Source organism: Phacochoerus africanus, chromosome 8 (genome assembly GCF_016906955.1).
Source record: "Phacochoerus africanus isolate WHEZ1 chromosome 8, ROS_Pafr_v1, whole genome shotgun sequence".
In the NCBI taxonomy this organism is placed as follows: domain Eukaryota; kingdom Metazoa; phylum Chordata; class Mammalia; order Artiodactyla; family Suidae; genus Phacochoerus; species Phacochoerus africanus.
In genome coordinates, this window is record NC_062551.1 from 138,015,034 (window position 1) to 138,033,340 (window position 18,307).

The 18,307-nt window shown below is 39.0% G+C and overlaps 1 protein-coding gene across 2 annotated transcripts in view; it reads left to right on the top strand.

Moving 5' to 3' along the window:
* The first annotated feature begins 1,005 nt into the window (after positions 1 to 1,005).
* ERICH3 (glutamate rich 3) overlaps positions 1,006 to 18,307 on the top strand; it is a 110,107-nt gene continuing 92,805 nt past the window's right edge. The window contains exon 1 of one of the 2 annotated variants that reach the window (XM_047788634.1): positions 1,006 to 1,256. In XM_047788634.1, coding sequence (XP_047644590.1) covers positions 1,234 to 1,256 — 23 coding nt within the window. In that variant the 5' untranslated portion in view covers positions 1,006 to 1,233. The remainder of the gene's footprint in view (positions 1,257 to 18,307) is intronic. The other variant, XM_047788635.1, reaches the window with a different exon arrangement.

The window sequence follows — 18,307 nt, forward strand, 5'->3', positions numbered from 1 at the left end:
TTTTGCTAGAGACTCGGGTAGTAGAGGTGGAGAAAGTGGCCATAGTGAGACTGATGAAGGATGCAGGGGACAGATGACAAAGGGTCTTGAATGTCATGCCACAGAGACCGGATTCTGACAAGCTCTGTGGGCCTTTAGATGTGTGGGGAAGCAGAATGTCATTAATGAGGTGACACCCTCCCCACTTGTGAGTCTGAGCTAGAATTGAGATCCACAGAGAGTTCGGTCACCAAGGATGTGTCTAATCCTTCACTTTTACATGAGAAGCCTGAGGTCAGAGATCAAATGACCCAGCAAAGAACCTGACACAGCTAAAACAGGAGTAGGTATAGCTCATCAGAATGCAGAGTTTTAAATGACCTTCACACCAAGGCCCTCCTAAGTAAATCCAGACTTCTTCATCTAAGTCCTGCATTCTCCCAACTGGGTTCAAATAGAAGTTCAGTTCTGGGTGCCAGCATGCTTCATCGAACATCTTTCCCACCTTCTGAATGTCTGAACTGTCAGCCTGGCCTTTCTGAAATAGGGACCTCAGCTAGGAGCAAGAATGGGGATTTTCCAGGGAGGATCAATTGAAATTTCTTGCAGTTGCAGAAACAAAATCAAAACCCAAAGCGTCTTTCTTACCCTTGAACTTGCAATCGAGGGTCTGTTTCACAACTAGAAACCAAGGTATCACACTGTAGCTGCTCCCTGCTCTTAATTACCTTCCTCTCAGTTGCCAGTTAGCCCTTGGTTCCCTAGGGCCTGGCAGGAAGCATACCAGCTTAAACAGAGGTGTGTGTGTGTGTGTGTGTGTGTGTGTGTGTGTGTTCACACCGCAGGTGCCTAGGGAACCCATGCCTCAGAGCTACAGAATAGGGGCCTAGGTCTCCTCCCACATCTGGGCCCAGAAAAAGGGCTGGAAGTAGAGCTTCGCTTCCAGCTTCCCCAGATTCCTTTCCAGCAGTGACTGGCCTTCTCCAGAGCCTCGGTGCTCGCCCTCCCTCCCGCCTTAGTAACCGTGAGGCTGTGGATACCGCCGCTGGTGGGGGCCAAGGAGGCTGCGTGCAGCCTGGGCGCCCAGGGGCGGCGGCGGCCCAGCCCCAGCGCTCTGCGCGCTGGCGACCGCAGTGCACCGGCCACCGCAGTGCGGAGCCGCTCTGCAAGCGCTACTGTCGCGGCGTCAGCGTGATCGGGCCCCACGCACCCACCCTGCGCACCTGCCGCGGGTCCAAAAAGGATCCTGCAAAAATGAGCCATTCTCACCCCGCTGGGTAAGTGACAACTGGAGCTTTTCCACGCCGCAGCAGGTGGCGGCTGCAGCCAGCGGCCCCTCCGCCGCCCCCCCTCCTGCTGCGGAGGGAAGGGGCGAGAGCGGGAGAGAGGGGGCTGGGGAGAGGAGGAAAATAATACGGATTCTGGGTCGCAGCGAGGATGGCAGAAATCCCAGGCTTCGTATCTCCTCCCTCCCCTTCCTCGCTCCTTTCACTGACGTTCGCCCCCTTTGAAATTTTCACTCTGGAAGGATTAAAAAATGGATGTGAAAAACGCACACATTAAGCAGGGATGTTAGCTGGGATCAACAGGATCCTCTGTTGCGGAAGATACGTGCTTAAATGCAAAAGTGGAGGTCACCAAAATAGACATTCTTTTGGAGAAAGGGGGCTCAGAAATAAATTCTCGCTGTGGCGTCTTCCATACAAATGGGATGTGAGGTGATTTAATATCAAGGCAGGTTTCATTGTGAGGGGTGCCCCTTATGTCAGGATTTTAAACTGCTCTGTCTCAAAAGGATCATAGTGGATATTTAGAAGTACTGTGACCAGGGGAGGTGATAGGATGCAGGAAAGCAAGAAGGAAGAAGGAAGACGTGTGCTTGTGTGTTTACACATAACCTTCCAGTTGCTTTGGGCAGGGTGACTCCTCAGAAGACCTATTTTGGCAATTATTCAATCTATTTTAGAAAGTTAACACAGTCATTATTGACTGTTGGAAAAAAATAAATAAAGCCCAACGTCTTGGCCCTTTTATTGGAAGAGAGAATATCCAATTTCCTTCTGAATTAAACAATGTAGTGCGTATTAGATGGTTTTTTATGTTGATACATCTTGTAACCAGATAATATCCTAGTTGATCTTGCAACTAATTTGAAGATGCTTTCCTTTTTAATTGAATTTATTGCACATTTTCAAGAGTAGCAAATTAGCAGAGGACAACATATTTAAGATCATTTGGAGTTCGTGATGTCTGAAATACCATATTAGTCCTTGTGCTTTGGATTTATAGTCAGACTTAAAGATTTTACTTTTTAATGAATTCTCTGAATGTAAGACATAAACGAAACTGAAAAAAAAAAAAAAAACCTAAAGGCATATAAGGTGCCATATTGGAAGTCAGTTCCAGAACTTTTTTGGAAAGTGATGTAGCTGTGCCTAAACAAGCTTCTTATTTTATCTCAAGTTGAATGTAGTTTAGGGACTTGAACCTTTTGATGCTGAACTCCTGTGCAGTTTTAGTTGTCCTGGGTCCTTGGGATGTAAACGGTACTGTTTTTCTGCAGCTGCTCTTTGCAGTGTGTCCACATTCAAGAAAATGAATGTGTCAGTCATGGTTGTCTTCCTATGTTTTTCAAGTTTTTGGCTAAGTGAGAATCTGATTAGACCATTTAATCATCTGTTTTCAAATGTGGAAAAACCTGTAGCTGCTTATTAAATTGTGCATGATTAAGATTTCAGAAACTGAAGTGAAATTTTTCTGAAGGTCCATTAGTTCCAAGTGCTTGGAAAAAAAGGAATATATGTGCTCTAGCAAGAGTGTGCTTCATGGTACTCTGGAAGAAAGATGTTAAGATGCAACAGTCATCTTGCACTAAAATTGTAGGCACAGTATCTCATTCATCTTTGTGCCCTCTTTGCCTAGGACAGTACCCTATATAAAGAAATGCTCAACAGATGTTTGGAATGAATGATACCACCTGACAATTCATCCAGTCTAGAGGTGGATGGAGTCACAAAAGAAAACCATATTAGGGTGAAACATTTATCAACTACTTACCATGTGCCAGGCTCTAGTCTACTGCTTTACAAGAAATAGCTCATTCATCTTCCCACCCGCTCCATAAGGCAGATTTTAGTCACCTTTATTTTCACAGATAAAGAAAGTGAGGACTGAGATGTTCCCAAAGGTTTCACAGGTTGGAGGAGTCAGGGCTGGAATGAAAAGTGGAGGAGTCCAGCTTCAGAGACCTTGTGATTAACCATCACATCACACTGCATCTCACGTTCAAGCGCTGAGATGTCGGGGGAACCCTAAGTACATAGAAATTCTTACATAGATCAGACCAACCTCTGACAGGTGATGGCCCTACCTAGCCATCTAGTATTTTGATATGTAATTAGAAAATACTTTTGAGATAGTGTCTACATGTATGTATGTATATTTAGTTCATGAAAAATAATTGAAAACAATAAAGTATAAGTATAGCCACTCTGCCTTAAAATTCGCCCAAGAACAAAATTATTCAAACTGCCAAAATTCTGCCTCACTGTAAGTAGTCATTGTTTTTCTGGTCTATGCTAACATTTGGAAATAATAAAAGTTTCAGTAGCAAATAAAAGTTTTCATTAAAGCTGAGAAAGCTTTTCCATCATTACTGAAGCAGTTCGTATTTATTACATGTTAAGGATAAAGTGGCAATAAAGTGCAGTTGTACAACAAAACAAATTTTAAATCCCTAAAATTCCCCAATCAATAAGGGACGCCCTGATACTTTCTCTTGGTGCTTCCTTTGAGTTCCACTGCTTCCTTAATCACAACATGAAACACTTGACGTAAAAATTGCAAAGGGCCTGTGCTGACTTTGTTCAGATAGAGTTTGGAGTAAATAAAAATGGTCTTAAAAACTTCTGCCAAAGATTTATAATAGAGTCTTTGATTCTGAGCTGCATTGTAATTTATGGGAAGTCAACTATAAAATACCGTTTCTGGCACTGCCATCTCTAATGAAATTGTTTTAGAGTGGAAAATTTCAATTGATAGTCCCTCTAGTTGTTAAATCTCATCCTGAGTTGCTGTTTGTTTGTGTGGGTGTACGTTGTGCACTAGTCCTAGAGGTGGAATGGGGATTTTATACCCCTCAGTCATGCATGAGAATAAAATGATATGGCTCTTCTGACTCCTTCAAAGGATCATCACTGAATCCATGTGCATTTGGCTCCCTGTGTGAAAGATACACTTGGCTCTAAGTAGAGATAGTCACACTTATCTGTAAATTTGCTTTGAGAAACTAGAAGAATGGAAGCATTATCGTTTATGACAAAATACAAATGCAGAAGTGTATTTGGAAAGATTATTCCAAGGTTTAGAAGATTTGGGGGTGTTTAGATTTATCAATTTTTACCTTTTTAATGTAGAGAGGTATTGCTGTAGTGACAGTATACTGAAGTATGGTATAGAAAGAGTAAAGGTACTCCCTGATAACTCAGTCCTTTGTAATTAAAGACAGAGTACAAATTGGCAGTAAATTTGCCAATTTTCAGATAGTGGTTATATATATCCCAGAGTGGCAAAGCTTATAAATCTACCATGTCGTTTACAATTAGAGTGTCCATTGCACTTTGTCTCTGCCTTCTTTTAAAAAATCCAACACGGGAGTTCTTGTTGTGGCTAAGTGGTTAATGAATCTGACTAGGAACCATGAGGTTGCAGGTTCAGTCCCTGGCCTTGCTCAGTGGGTTAAGGATCCAGCGTTGCCGTGAGCTGTGGTGTAGGTTGCAGACGCGGCTCGGATCTCGTGTTGCTGTGGCTCTGGCGTAGGCCGGTGGCTACAGCTCCGATTAGACCCTTAGCCTGGGAACCTCCATATGCCAAGGGAGCAGCCCTAGAAAAAAGGCAAAAAGACATACACACACACACACACACACAAAATCCAACACGGTATTTTTAAAAATTGAGAAATAATTAACATATGACATTATACTAATTGCAGGTATACAACATAATGATTCAGTGTATGTATATATTGCAAAATAATCACCACAAATACCAAATGATCTCACTTGCACATGGAATCTAAAACAACAACAGCGATGACAACAACAAAATGAACTGATAGATACGGAAAATAGATTGGTGGTGGGTGGGGGATAGAAAAATGTGTGAAGTTAGTCAAAAGGCACAGACTTCTGGTTATAAAATAAGTCATGCAGATGTAATGTACATCACGGTGACAGTAGTTAATAATACTATATTTTAAATTTGGACGTGGCTAAGGGAGTAGATCTTAAAAGTTCTTATCATACACACAATTTATAACTATATATGGTGATGAACGTTCATTAGACTTATGGTGTCTCTCCCTTCTTAGCAAACAGTGTAGTACTTTTTATGACTAGTGGCATTTCTTAGTATGTTTGTTGGTTACCACTCACTTCTACCACCAAAAGTATCTGGGACGCAGAATTTCAGACTTGAAGTAATTAATTATTTGAATTCAAGTTGGGTTGTTTCTATTCACTCTCCTATTAAATATTAACAATTTGACTTCAAGGAGTAAATTATTTCTGGTTAAATGAGGTAAATTGAACATGCTCATTTGTCTTGACTTCCTCCCAGATCATTTTGTTATAAAGTCTGTTCTTTTTTTTTTTTATAGTTGAGATGTTTCCTCTTATCCCTTTGCTTAACAAACTATAGGTAGATTGGAACAGAAAGAGGTTTGGTTTTTTTTTTTTTTTTTTTAATACAATAGCACTCAATTGTTTGATTTTTTTTTCAGAGTTACAGGCAAAAAAAAAAAAAAAAAAAAAAAACAGTGCTCTATCACCCAAAAATGTTTTTAATGATCTTTCAAATTACAGAAGGTCCTTAATTAGGTCCTCCTTCAATTGCGTTGGAAGCAAAGACTTGGAAACGACTTATTTTTGCTCAGTCACAAAAACCATTTATTGTATCCACATCTGCATACTATTTCAGATTGTCCTTTTATTTCACAGGTGTTTTTCTAAGTTCAGTACAGGCTAATAAGACATCATGTGGTGAGAGGTCTGCCTTTCTTTTGTGAAAGTAGAAAGATGATTATAAAACAGAAAGGAAGGAGGCTGGATTAACATGACTTGGAGGTGCATTTTTTATGCAGACCAGTTTTAGGAGAGTAGAGAGGAAACCTGAGGGTCTAAAAGTTGATTCCCCTAAAACAGTCCTTACCTGGGTTCTCCTAGGAAAGTCTCTGGGTAACCCGGGGGAGGGGGATACATATTCCAGTTTATAAACTTCTGGTGTAGAACACAGGGTACTGCCAAATGCAGGCTGCTGGAGCAGCCCACACTTTCTCTCAGTCTTTACTGAAGAAAGGCATCTCTAGCTGCAAGAAGTACAGACTTCCCCAACTTATTTTGATTATGAATAACTACCTCAAGTTTTTCAGGGAGACAAGAAAATAAAACTCTGACCCAAGTTTCAATTCTAAAATCAGCTTCAAATAGTCCGGACCTGGAGTGTTTATATGTTTTCAAGACTTTTCATTTTTAGAAATACCATTTTCAACAAAAACTTCAGAATCTGGAATATACTACTGAAATAATCTTTTAAACTTTAGTTGCTAATTTTGGTACAGACCAAGAGAAGTAGTGCACAGACTGAATTATTGACTCTTTCCTTCCAATGGCTTACTCATTTTGCCACACAAATAGTTGTGTATACTTTGTGTATCCTTTGGGATGATTCCATAAATGTCCATCAGTTTAAAACAAACTGTTAAATTAGGTATGGATAAAATTTGTGAAAAAGAAAAAAATTTAGCATTCCACATTCATATTGGTTTGCAAGTGTCTTTGCCACCTTTCTTTAAACTTGAAATCCCAAATGATATTTTATGAATATGATTTATATTTTTTTAAAAGATAAGGAAAGAGGAGGGTCAGTTGAGTCATTCAAAATGAAATCCTTGGGGAGTTCCTGTGGAACAGGAAACAAATCTGACTAGCATCCATGAGGAATGACCTAAGTTTGATCCCTGGCCTCACTCATTGGGTTAAGGATCCAGCGTTGCTGTGGCTGTGGTGTAGGCCAGCGGCTAAAGCTCCGATACGACCCCTAGCCCAGGAACCTCCATGTACTGCAGGTGTTACCCTAAAAAGACAAAAAAAAAAAGAATGAAATCCTTGGCACTACAAAAAATAGTGAAAGACATACCTTTATGCTTTCAATTAAATAAACTAAGGTAAACTTATTTATATATACTTATTTATTAACTTAATTTTTTGTTTAAGTGATCAATTATTGTTCCTGATTGCATTAAACAAGACTTCATGCCCTCAAAAGAGAATTATTTGCATGTATAGACAGTGGATTTTGATTCTTCTTTCATTCCTTGCTTTGGTCTAGCTCCATGGTTCTCAAACTTAAGCATAAAGAATACTGAGTAATGTGGTATACACAAAATCATGTATATTGTACTTTATGAATTAAATTAATGATATTTATTTATTTATTGCTTTTCAGGGCCACACACATAGCATGTGGAAGTTCCTAGGCTTGGGGTCAAATCAGAGCTACAGCTGTCTGCCTACACCACAGCCACACAGCAACACCAGATCCAAGCCATGTCTGTGACCTACAGTGCAGTTCACGACAATGCTGGATCCCCAACCCACTGAGGAAGGCCAGGGATCAAACCTGCATCCTCATGGATACTAGACAGATTCGTTTCTGGTAGACCACAATAGGAACTCCTACATTAATGATTTTTAAGCATAACTTTTACATTCCTATCTTGTATTGACTAAAAAATGTCAACCCAAATGTATGATAGGATGCCATTTATATCGTGGTTTCTGGCTGAGCAGAAGCCACTTGTTTCTTCACTAGCCAAGCTCACTTTTTTTGCAGGAGTCCCAATTAGGGAACACATCCTTCATTGACAACACCATTGCTCCAAAGTTTTGTATCAGAAAATATATTTGGATTAAAGCAGTTCACCTGGGAGCTTGCTTTTCTGGATTAATGTCTTTCCAGAGAAAAGAGGAAAAGATGTGACAAGTTCAGTAGACACAGTTTGAAAAATCATGCCTTACAGAGATTCTATCAGTATGAGGATTAAAAGTTTTTTCCAAAATTGTTGTCAAATCATTGCTTTTATAGTGAGCCACAAGAAACATACTTTAAAAATGAAGAACATTGTAGGAGTTCCCTCTGTGGCACAGTGGGTTAGGGATCTGGCATTGCTACAGCTATGATGTAGATTGCAGCTATGGCTTTGGATTTGATCCCTGGCCTGGGAAGTTCTTTATTCTGTGGATATGGCCAAAAAGGGTTAAAAAAAATAGTGAAGAACATTTCAAAGTGTAATGTAGGAATCTGGATTTTTAAATAATTTCTCATTGTCTGTTGGGTTCACATCTTGTTGACTTCTTCTCTCCTGTTCCTTTTGTAGAGTTAAGTCTTTTCTGTTCTATGGGAAAATTACTGGGAGGTACAGTTTCTTTTTCTGCTCTGTGCTCTGGGGAATTCTTTTTGGAAAGTTTCATTATCCTCTTCTCCTCCATCCCTACTGCCTATGTAGACACGGTGGGATCAAGAAGGTATCTGTTGGCTGTTTAGATGGATCATCACTGAGCCTTTCCTGTTTATCAGCTCAGATAATTCAGGTTCAAAATGCAGCAGCCTGCATTTTTTTGTACCCAGGAAACATATTCTTTGTTACTTTTGTCTGAATCCATGCTACATACTTAAATTGATCACCACTCTGGTTATGCCTGTGTTTGGGGCTGAATTGTGTCTCTCCTCTCCCCCACAAGTTCATCTGTTGAAGTCCTAACACCCACTACCTCAGATAATGACTGTATTTGGAGGTGGGGTCTTTAAAGAGTTAAATGAGGTCAGTGGGGGTGGGTCCTAATCTAATATGACTGAAGTCCTTATAAGGAGAGGAGATTAGGATACAGACATGCACATGTAGGGAGAAGACCATGTGAAGGTACAGGGAGAAGGTGACCACCTATAAGCCAAAGAGAGAGGCTGGAGCAGATCCTTCCCTCATGGCCCTTGGAAGAAACCAACTCTGTTGACAACTTGATGCTGGACTAACTTCCAGAACTGTGAGACAATACATTTCTGTGTAAGCCATTCTGTCCACAGTACTTTGTTATGGCAGCCCTAGCACACTAATTCTATATAACTCCTGATGCTTTATTTTTTTTTAACTTTTTCCTGATAAAGTTGAAAATGGCTTTTATGAGAAATGTATGGTCTCTGAAAATAAATGATTTAACAATATGAGGGTCATTGGGAATGGAGATTGGAAGCCAGAAGTTCAAAAGGGAGATAAAAATCAAAGCAAATGGAAAATATGATTAAAAGACTAGAGAGGAGAAATAATTAAGGCAATAAGTCAATGATCTCTACTGGTAAGTACTGAGCTTTTCCTTTAAGTCTGATTAGTAATCAAATTACTCCCCACCACCTCTCAGTGTCTGACACTACTTGGGATAGAAAATTGAACATTTTAAGCTGGTGATCCATTTTTCTGTGACTGTTATTATTTTCTTATAATAGTAATAAACATTTATAAATTAATGAAAATTCTTAAGGCAAAATATTGAAACAAGAGAAGACACAGCAGGGAACTAAACAGACAATATAAATTGCGCATAGTAGTTATGAAACAGCATTAAAAACTAAGGATTTTAAATTGAATTGAATCATAATGTTTTATAGTAGCAGTTAATTTGGCATTCTCTCTGTCACGGATTGTAATATTTCATATTTGTGAATATTATGTGGCTCTCATTTTAAGAAGTTGTCTCTCTTCATAGCTTGCTCTAAGATATTTACAATAATATTGTTTCTGTTGTTTAGATTCAAATAAAACTAATCTGCTGTAAATTAGAATAATAGACTTAGAAGGAATCTCAAATCTCTGGGTACTAGCAACATAAGAGATTTTTTATTATCCTCCTTGTACTTATCTGTATTTTGAAAATTTTCTACTTAAAGCAGAACAATTCTGAGAAGAAAATAAAAATCTCTTGAAATCCTACCATCCATAAATAATCATAGTTAGCATTTTGGTCATTTTCTTTCTTCACCATTTTACTGTGGATTATTCCTATTTTAAAAGCTATACTGAGAAAGCTCTACTGTTTAAAAAGCTGTTTTGAAGACTCTACTCTTTCTTAACATTAAAAAAAATTATCGATGTATAGTTGATTTACGATGTGTCAATTTCTTCTGTACAGCAAAGTGATTCATTTGTACATATGTGTATATATATATTCCTATTCACATTCTTTTCTATTAAGCTTTATTACAGGATATTGAATATAGTTCCCTATGCTATACAGTAGGACCTTGTTGTTTAGCCATCCTATATATAATAGTTTGCCTCTGTTCATCCCAAACTCCTAATCTTTCCCTCCCCAACACCCCTTCCCCCTGAGCAACCACAAGTCCACACATCTGTTCTCTATATCTGTGTAGACTCTACTGTCTTAAAGTTCTACCAGCAAGTACCTTGTAGGAACTTACCTAGTGGCCTTCCAATTGTCTTCATATTTCCCTTCTAAACTGCAAACTCTTTGAGGGTGAGACCCCACCTCCCCACACATTTTGCTTGTTCACGCATCCCCAGGTCTTGGCTCAGTAAGTGCTAGTCACTGAGTTACCATAGTCAGTATTTACTCTCTTCCAGAAATTCATTTGAGTTCTTGAAAAGACCTCAATAGTGAGTTTTTAAAAAAGATGTAAAAGTCACTGACCTTCATTGAGTTTTGCCATCCTTGGACAGCAGGGCAATTTATAGGTATCAGTCAGGAATATGTTTAGTTGCAAGTAACAGAAAACCAAATGAGTAGGGACTTAAACCAAGCCATTATTCTATTGCTTAAAATAAATAGCAACACTTAACTATTTATTTCACAAGTAGTCTAAAGGTAGGTGATTTTATTTTATCATAATATCACAGTCCTTATCTCCACAATTTTCCTCGTCTTTGCCTTGTGGTACCAAGATGACTACCCTATATCCATGCACAGTATCTTTATAAAACCATCCCAAACAGAAAGGGAAAATATGAGTGAAAAAAATAACTTTTTTTTTTTTTTGGCTTTTTAGGGCCGCACCCTTGGCATGTGGATGTTCCCAGGCTAGGGGTCTAATCAGGGTTACAACTGCTGGCCTACGCCACAGACACAACAACACCAGATCTGAGCTGTGTCTGTGACCTATACACCACAGCTCATGGCAATGACAGATCCTTAACCCACTGAGCAAGGCCAGGGATCGAACCCGCAACCTCATCGTTCCTAGTCAGATTCGTTTCCACTGTGCCATGATGGGAACGCCTATTTTTTTTTTTTTTTAAATCAGGGAGGAAAACATTTTCAAAACCTTTCAGAAGACTTTCTTTTACATTTGTTGCCCAGAACTCCATCAGTGAACATGCCTTGTTAGAAGAGAGAGTGGAAAAGAAGAGAGTTGACTTTCCTAACTTCTGTGGGTGATAGGCAAGGAAGAAGGGTTTGGGAATGGCTTCTGGTCAACAGTGTCCAGCCCAGTGCTTTAGCGATGAGCTGTCTGGCACGGGATGTGTATAGTCTGAGTTCAGATTTGCCACATAGTGGCTGTGTGACCCTACATAAATTCTGTATCATCTGTTGATTGGTTTTTGTTTTTGTTTTTGTTTTTCATTCTTAGGGAGATTATGTCTGCTTTGTAGGTTATTGTGTGGATTGAATGAAATACTTCAAAGCATTTAGCATTGTTCCTGGTACAGAGTAGGTATTAATATGCAAACATAGGGTCTGTTAGTTTGGATACAATACACATGAGTAAGGCCAGCTTTCTGCAGGAGAATGTGCATACTCAATTTCTGAGCTAGATGTAGAGTTGGATTAACTGGACGAGGCATCCTAGGGAGATTAATTTGGGAGAAGACTTTAATATACATGGACATATTTAAAGAAAATAAAAAGTATTCTCTAAAACATAGGATTATCATTGCCAGGGCAGTAGCAGCCAGTTCTGACTTTGAATAAGTGAGAGAAGACAGCAACATTCCTTGTTTATTTAGTTGGCATGTTCTTAGGTGCAGGCAAAGATGCTATAAAACCAAACAAAAGCTGGCCTGGCCTGAGAAGTCGACACCTCAAATTTGGTTTTGTCTTTAACTTCCATTTATTCTTTCTTGCTCATTTTTTTGGAACCTTGGATACAACACCAGGGGTATACACTAGGGTTTTTCTTTTTTGACGGAAAGATCTTTGCCCTCAATTCTAAATCAGAAAGTAATTTCAGATTTATTTTTGTTCATCTCCTAAACCTTTATAAAAGTGAGTTTGAGTAGTTCTTCTCCTTGAAATGGGAATCTCTTTCTCAAACTTCCAGCAAATGACTATTTCACAACAATCCCTATAGATTTATTTAAGGTTATCACGGTGAAATTCTTTCCTACAAATTATCCTTTTCACTCAGTCAAATGAGACTTAGAGCCTTGACCTTGGCTGGAATCTTGCAGAATCTGAAGTAGGCTGAGGGAGTGGGTGAGGCTAATCACAGGCTGCAGTCTGTGGATAGGAGTTTGAAGTTGTAGTCCATGGTGAGGATAATGATTTAGGGAAGAAAAAAAATGTCTGAGGTTTTAAGGCCAAATGCAAGAGCATGGAGCAGGAACCACATCCCAAAGTCCTGTGACAGAGAGCAGGGGGGCTCAAGAAGGAAGCTAGGAGAAGGGACCCAAGGAAATTAAATTGTAGTGGGGAGTGTGGGCATTTTAGTCTATCACTGTCCCAACTGAGCTATTTCAGCTCCAAGGCTAGAACATTTCAAATAGGACATGAACAAGGGTTTGGAGTGTTTGCAGGATTCGAACTGTCTGAGAATTGTCCTTATTTTTCTGTGTTCTTCTAAATGAAAAGGGAATGAAATTCCAAAAGGAAAATCAATGTTTCATTTTAAAAATATGAAAGAGAGGAACATTTTTGAAGTCAGAAAGATATAGGCTTGAATCTCAGCTGTGCCTTATGTGAACTTAAGACAGTTAATTTCTCTGTATCTCACTTTCCTTTTTCAAAAAAAATGGGGCAATAAATACCTCCCTGTAGGAATGTTGGCACATATTAGAGATGCAATGAATGGCAGCTCCTGTGTATGTACTTTGATCTTTGTGCAAAGCATATGTTTCTTAAGTCTTTTTTTTTTTGTCTCTTTGTTTTTTTCTCTAGTTTTGTTTTTCCAGCTTGATTGAGATATAATTGACAAATAACACTGTGTAAGTTTAAGGTGTGAAATGGTGATGATTTTATATACATATATATTTTGAAATGATTAATAAGATTAGTTAACACATCCTTAAGTCTTTCTTGAGCTTTAACTCTCAAAGTCCATCAACATCAATGCATAGCTCAAAATAAGCAGAGATAGCCCTAACGAATTGGGAGGGAAGATGAGGAAGGAATTTTAGTCCATAAATCACTTTCTTGTTCAGTTAAACTTATTTTAAATGGTAACCTGTTCTTAAATTCATGAATTTTTACAATGAAAATTAGCACTGACCCACCTATTCATAACCCCTAAAATGAGGTTACCCCTTTAGAGAAACCATGATCTGAACAACTGAGAATTCTAATAAAAATGAAAACTATGACCCAGAGCGTTTGTACTTCTCCAGAATACTTACTTTTCTAATTCAGGAATTCAGGACAAACTCAGGAAACTGCATCATTACTTTGACATTGACAAATGCTAGAAGGACTGGTGAAATATTATGCATATTCTATTTTTAATGATTAATCATTTTAAATTTAGTCAACCTCTTTAACCTTTGACCAGATGTCCGTGACTATTTTAAATCTCACTACTGCACATAAGAGTTACATTTTAGAGGAATGAAGAGATTTTTAAAGAAGGTTGATGATATTACCCTTTCCCACCCAACACACATGGTGATTCTATTGCTGTTACCCTCATTAGTGGCTAGGGTTTTTGTTGTTGTTGTTGTTGTTGTTGTTTTAAGTGGGCTCTTTGCATCTATGAGATTATATTCCAAGATCAAGTATAAATAGTGATCAGGTTTCTAAGCCAGGACAACCCACCAGAACCTATTTGACAGATAATATGTAACTGACCTAATTGACTATTTACTGCTGTTATAGAATGCAACTCTCTGTGGTTGCACTAATTCTAGGATAAACAGTTAACACGTTTAAACTTGAGTACCAGGAATTTGTGCTATCTCTCTTTGGGAAGTTTTGTATGTGATGTTCACACTTCTGAGCAGAGTCTGGACAGTACTTCTGCCTCATTCACATTTTACTCCCTCCCTCAACCCTTGACTTGTCATTTAAGACCTAGTTCAGATTTTAGTTCTTCTGGGACACCTGTCTTGTGTGAGCATAGTTCAATTATTTGTGAAATGGGGTTAAAAAATCCGACATTGAGGGTGTTTTGAAGATTAAATGAAATCATGCATGCCGGGCATAATAGATGGTAACTGTTATGACTATAGCATATCAGACTACCCTGCTAATACAGGGAGACCTTATTTATAGAGCTTCACTTGATTGCCCTTCAAGGATATTGTGGGTTTGTTTATTTATTTATTTATTTTTACAAATTGAAGGTTTGTGGCAACCCTTCATGGAGAAGTTTATCGGCACCATTTTTTTCCAATAGCATATGTACTCTTTGTGTCTCTGCGTCACATTTTGGTAATTCTTGCAATATTTTAATTTTTTCATTGTGATACATTTGTTATCATGATCTGTGATGAGTGATCTTTGATGTTACTATTGTAATTGTTTGGGGTGCCATGAACAGGCTCATATAAGATGGCAAAACTAATTGGTAAATGTTTGTGTTCTGACTGCTCTACCAACCAGCCCTTCCCCATCTGTCTTCATCTCTCTGGGCCTCCCTATTCCCTGAGACATAACAATATTGAAATTAGGCCAACTAATAACCCTGCAGTGGCCTCTAAGTGTTCAAGTGAAAGGAAGCATCATACTACCCCCACTTTAATTCAAAAGCTAGACATGGTTAAGCTTAGTGAGAAGGGCAAGTTGAAAGCTGAGATAGGCTGAAAGGTAGGCATCTTGCGTCAAACAGCCAGGTTGTGAATGCAAAGGACAAATTCTTGAAGGAAAGTAAAAGTGCTACTCTAGTGAACACATGATTGATAAGAAAATGAAACAGTCTTATTGTTGATATGGAGAAAGTTTTAGTGACCTGGATAGAAGATCAAACTGGACACAGCTAATCCAGAGCAAAGCCCCAATTATCCTCAATCCTATGAAGGCTGAACAAGGTGAAGAAACTGCAGAAGAAAAGTTCAAAGATTGCAGAGCTTGGTTCATGAGGAAAGAAGCCATTTCCATAAGATAAAAATACAAAGTGAAGCAGCAAGTGCTTGATGTAGAAACTGCAGCGAATTGTCTAGAAGATCCAGCTAAAATAATTAATTAAGGTGGCTACACTAAACAATAGATTTTCAATGTAGACCAGCAAGGTTATGTTGGGAGAAGATGCTACCGAGGACTTTCATAGCTAGAGAGAAGTTAAGGCCTGTCTTCTAAGCATGCTGATGCTCTTATTAGGGGCTAACACAGCTGGTGACTTTAAATTGAAGCCAGTGCTCATTTACCGCTCAGAGAATCCTAGGGCCCTTAAGAATTATGCAAAGTCTACTCTGCCTGCGTTGTGTTAATGGGGCAACAAAGCCTAGATGGTAGCACATCTGCTTACAACATGGTTTACTGAATATTTTAAGCCCATTGTTGGGACCTCTTGCTCAGAAAAATATTCCTTTCAAAATATGGCTGATAATGCATTGATAATCATTGAAAATGCACCTGGTCACCCAAGAGCTCCAATGGAGATGCACAATGAGATTAATGTTGTTTTCATGTCTGCTAACACAACATCCATCCTGCAGCCCATGGAACAAGGAGTAATCTCAGCTTTCACATCTTATTATTTAAGAAATGCATTTCATAAGGCTATAGCTGCCCTAGGTAATGATTCCTCTGATAGATTTGGGCAAAATAAATTAAAAATCTTCTGGAAAGGATTCACCATTCTAGATGCCATTAAGACTATTCATAATTCATGGAAAGAGGTCAAAATATCAACATTAACAGAAGTTGGATTCCAACCCTCAGGGATGACTTTGAGGGGTTCAAGACTTCAGTGGATGAAGTAACTGCAGATGTGGTAGAACTAGCAAGAGAACCAGAATTAGAAGTGAGGCCTGAAGATGTGACTGAATTGCTGCAATCTCAGAGTAAAACTTCAATGGATGAGGAATCACATCTCAGAATGAGCAAAGAAAGTGGTTTCTGTTGAAGATTCTATGAAGATTCCTGTCAGTAAAAGATTTAGAATATTACATAAATTTAACTGATAAAACAGGGGCAAGGTTTGAGGGAATTGACCTAATTTTGAAAAAAAGTTCTGTGGGTAAAATGCTATCAAACGGTGTTGCTTGCTGCAGAGAAATTGTTCATGAAAGAAATTGCCACTAATATGGCAAACTCTATTGTCTTATTTTAAGAAATTGCCATGCCCAGCCTTTGGCAATGACTACCCTGATTGGTCAGCAGCCATCAATATTAAGGCAAGATCCTCCACCAGCAAAAAAATTACAACTCCCTGAAGGCTTACATGATAGCTAGCCTTTTTTAAGTGATAAAGTATTTTTTTAATAAATGCTATTTATTTAGTTTACTTTTTACTTAATGCTATTGCACACTTACTGGACTATAGCATAGTGTAAACATAATATTTTTATACACTGGTAAAGCAAAAAAAATGTGTGACTCACTTTATTATGATTTTTGCTTTATTGCAACATTCTATTTATTGCAGTGATCTGTAACCAAAGCTGCAATATCTCTGAAGTATGCTTCTATTTTCTCAGTTGAATTTTAAGTATTTTGAGGGCAGGGACTGTGCTTGTACAGCATCATAACTTTACAACAGCACAACCTGTTACCTAATAAGCACTTTGTATTTGTTGTATAAAATAACTGTATGAATCTCATGTCTGGCCACAGGTGTGCTGACCAGTCTCCTCTCAGTTTTATCCTCTGGCCTTTGAAGCCCAGTGAAATCCTCCATGTGTCCCACAGGGCCTCTGGAAGTGTGTGTGTGTGTGTGTGTGTGTGTGTGTGTGCGCGCGCGCGCGCGCGTGCCCGCGCACATACTGGACATGGAAATAGGAGCTCCACCTGTGGCAGAAGAAAACTCTGGCAGGAGGGTAAAGGCTGGGCCCATTGCTCTCTCATACCTGGGCCTTTGCATCTATTCCCTATTCCTAGTACAGTCTCCATCCCCTACCAAAGGATCCTAAGATTCATTCATTCATTCATTCATTCATTTATATTTTACTATTTTATTTTTATTTTTTAAGTTTGTTGGAGTAGAGTAGACGAGCAGTGTTGTAGCACAGTCTTGATATAAATTCCCTCACCCCTTCCTTTCATGGCCTGGCATTTAATAGGTTTCCTTCTACTAGCTCAGACTTCATTTCATTCCTGATTTTTTTAAATTGTTCCCCTCCTCTCAAGTCTTGAGGTACCTCCTCTGTGATCACAAAGCACAGTGTGTTTACCCATTTTAGAGCAAAGGCAGATGTATATGTGGTTCATTTAAGAATAAAACAGTGCTGGGAGTTCCTGTTGTGGTTCAGCAGTAATGAACCCGACTAGCATCCGTGAAGGTGCGGGTTCCATCCCTAGCATTGCTCCGTGGGTTAATGACCTGGCATTGCCATGAGCTGTGATGTAGATCACTGACATGGCTCAGATCCTGTGTGGTTGTGGCTGTGGTATAGGCCAGCAGCTGTAGCTCCTAGTCAACCCCTAGCCTAGGAACCTCCATGTGCTGCAATTGCAGCCCTAAAAAGCAAAAAAAAAAAAAAAAAAAAAGAATAAAACAATGCTGGAATTCCCATTGTGGCTCAGCGGGTTAAGACCCTGACTAATGTCTATGAGGATGGCCTTTCTCAGTAGGTTAAGGATCTGGCATTGCCACAAGCTGTGATGTAGGTGACAGATGTGGCTCAGATCCAGTGTTGCTATGGCATAGGCCTCAGTTGTGGCTCTGATTCAACCCTTAGCCTGGGAACTGCCATATGCTACTGGTACAGCCCTAAAAAGAAAAAAAAATAAGAGAATAAAACAAAGCTAAGCATTATGCCGTAATGATGCTAAGTGCTTTACTGGCATTATTTTATTAATATTTAACTGAAGCTCTATGGTTAAGGCAATATTATCCCCCTCTTGTACAGAGGAGGAAACTGAGGGTTATAGTGTTTAAACAATTTGTTGAAACT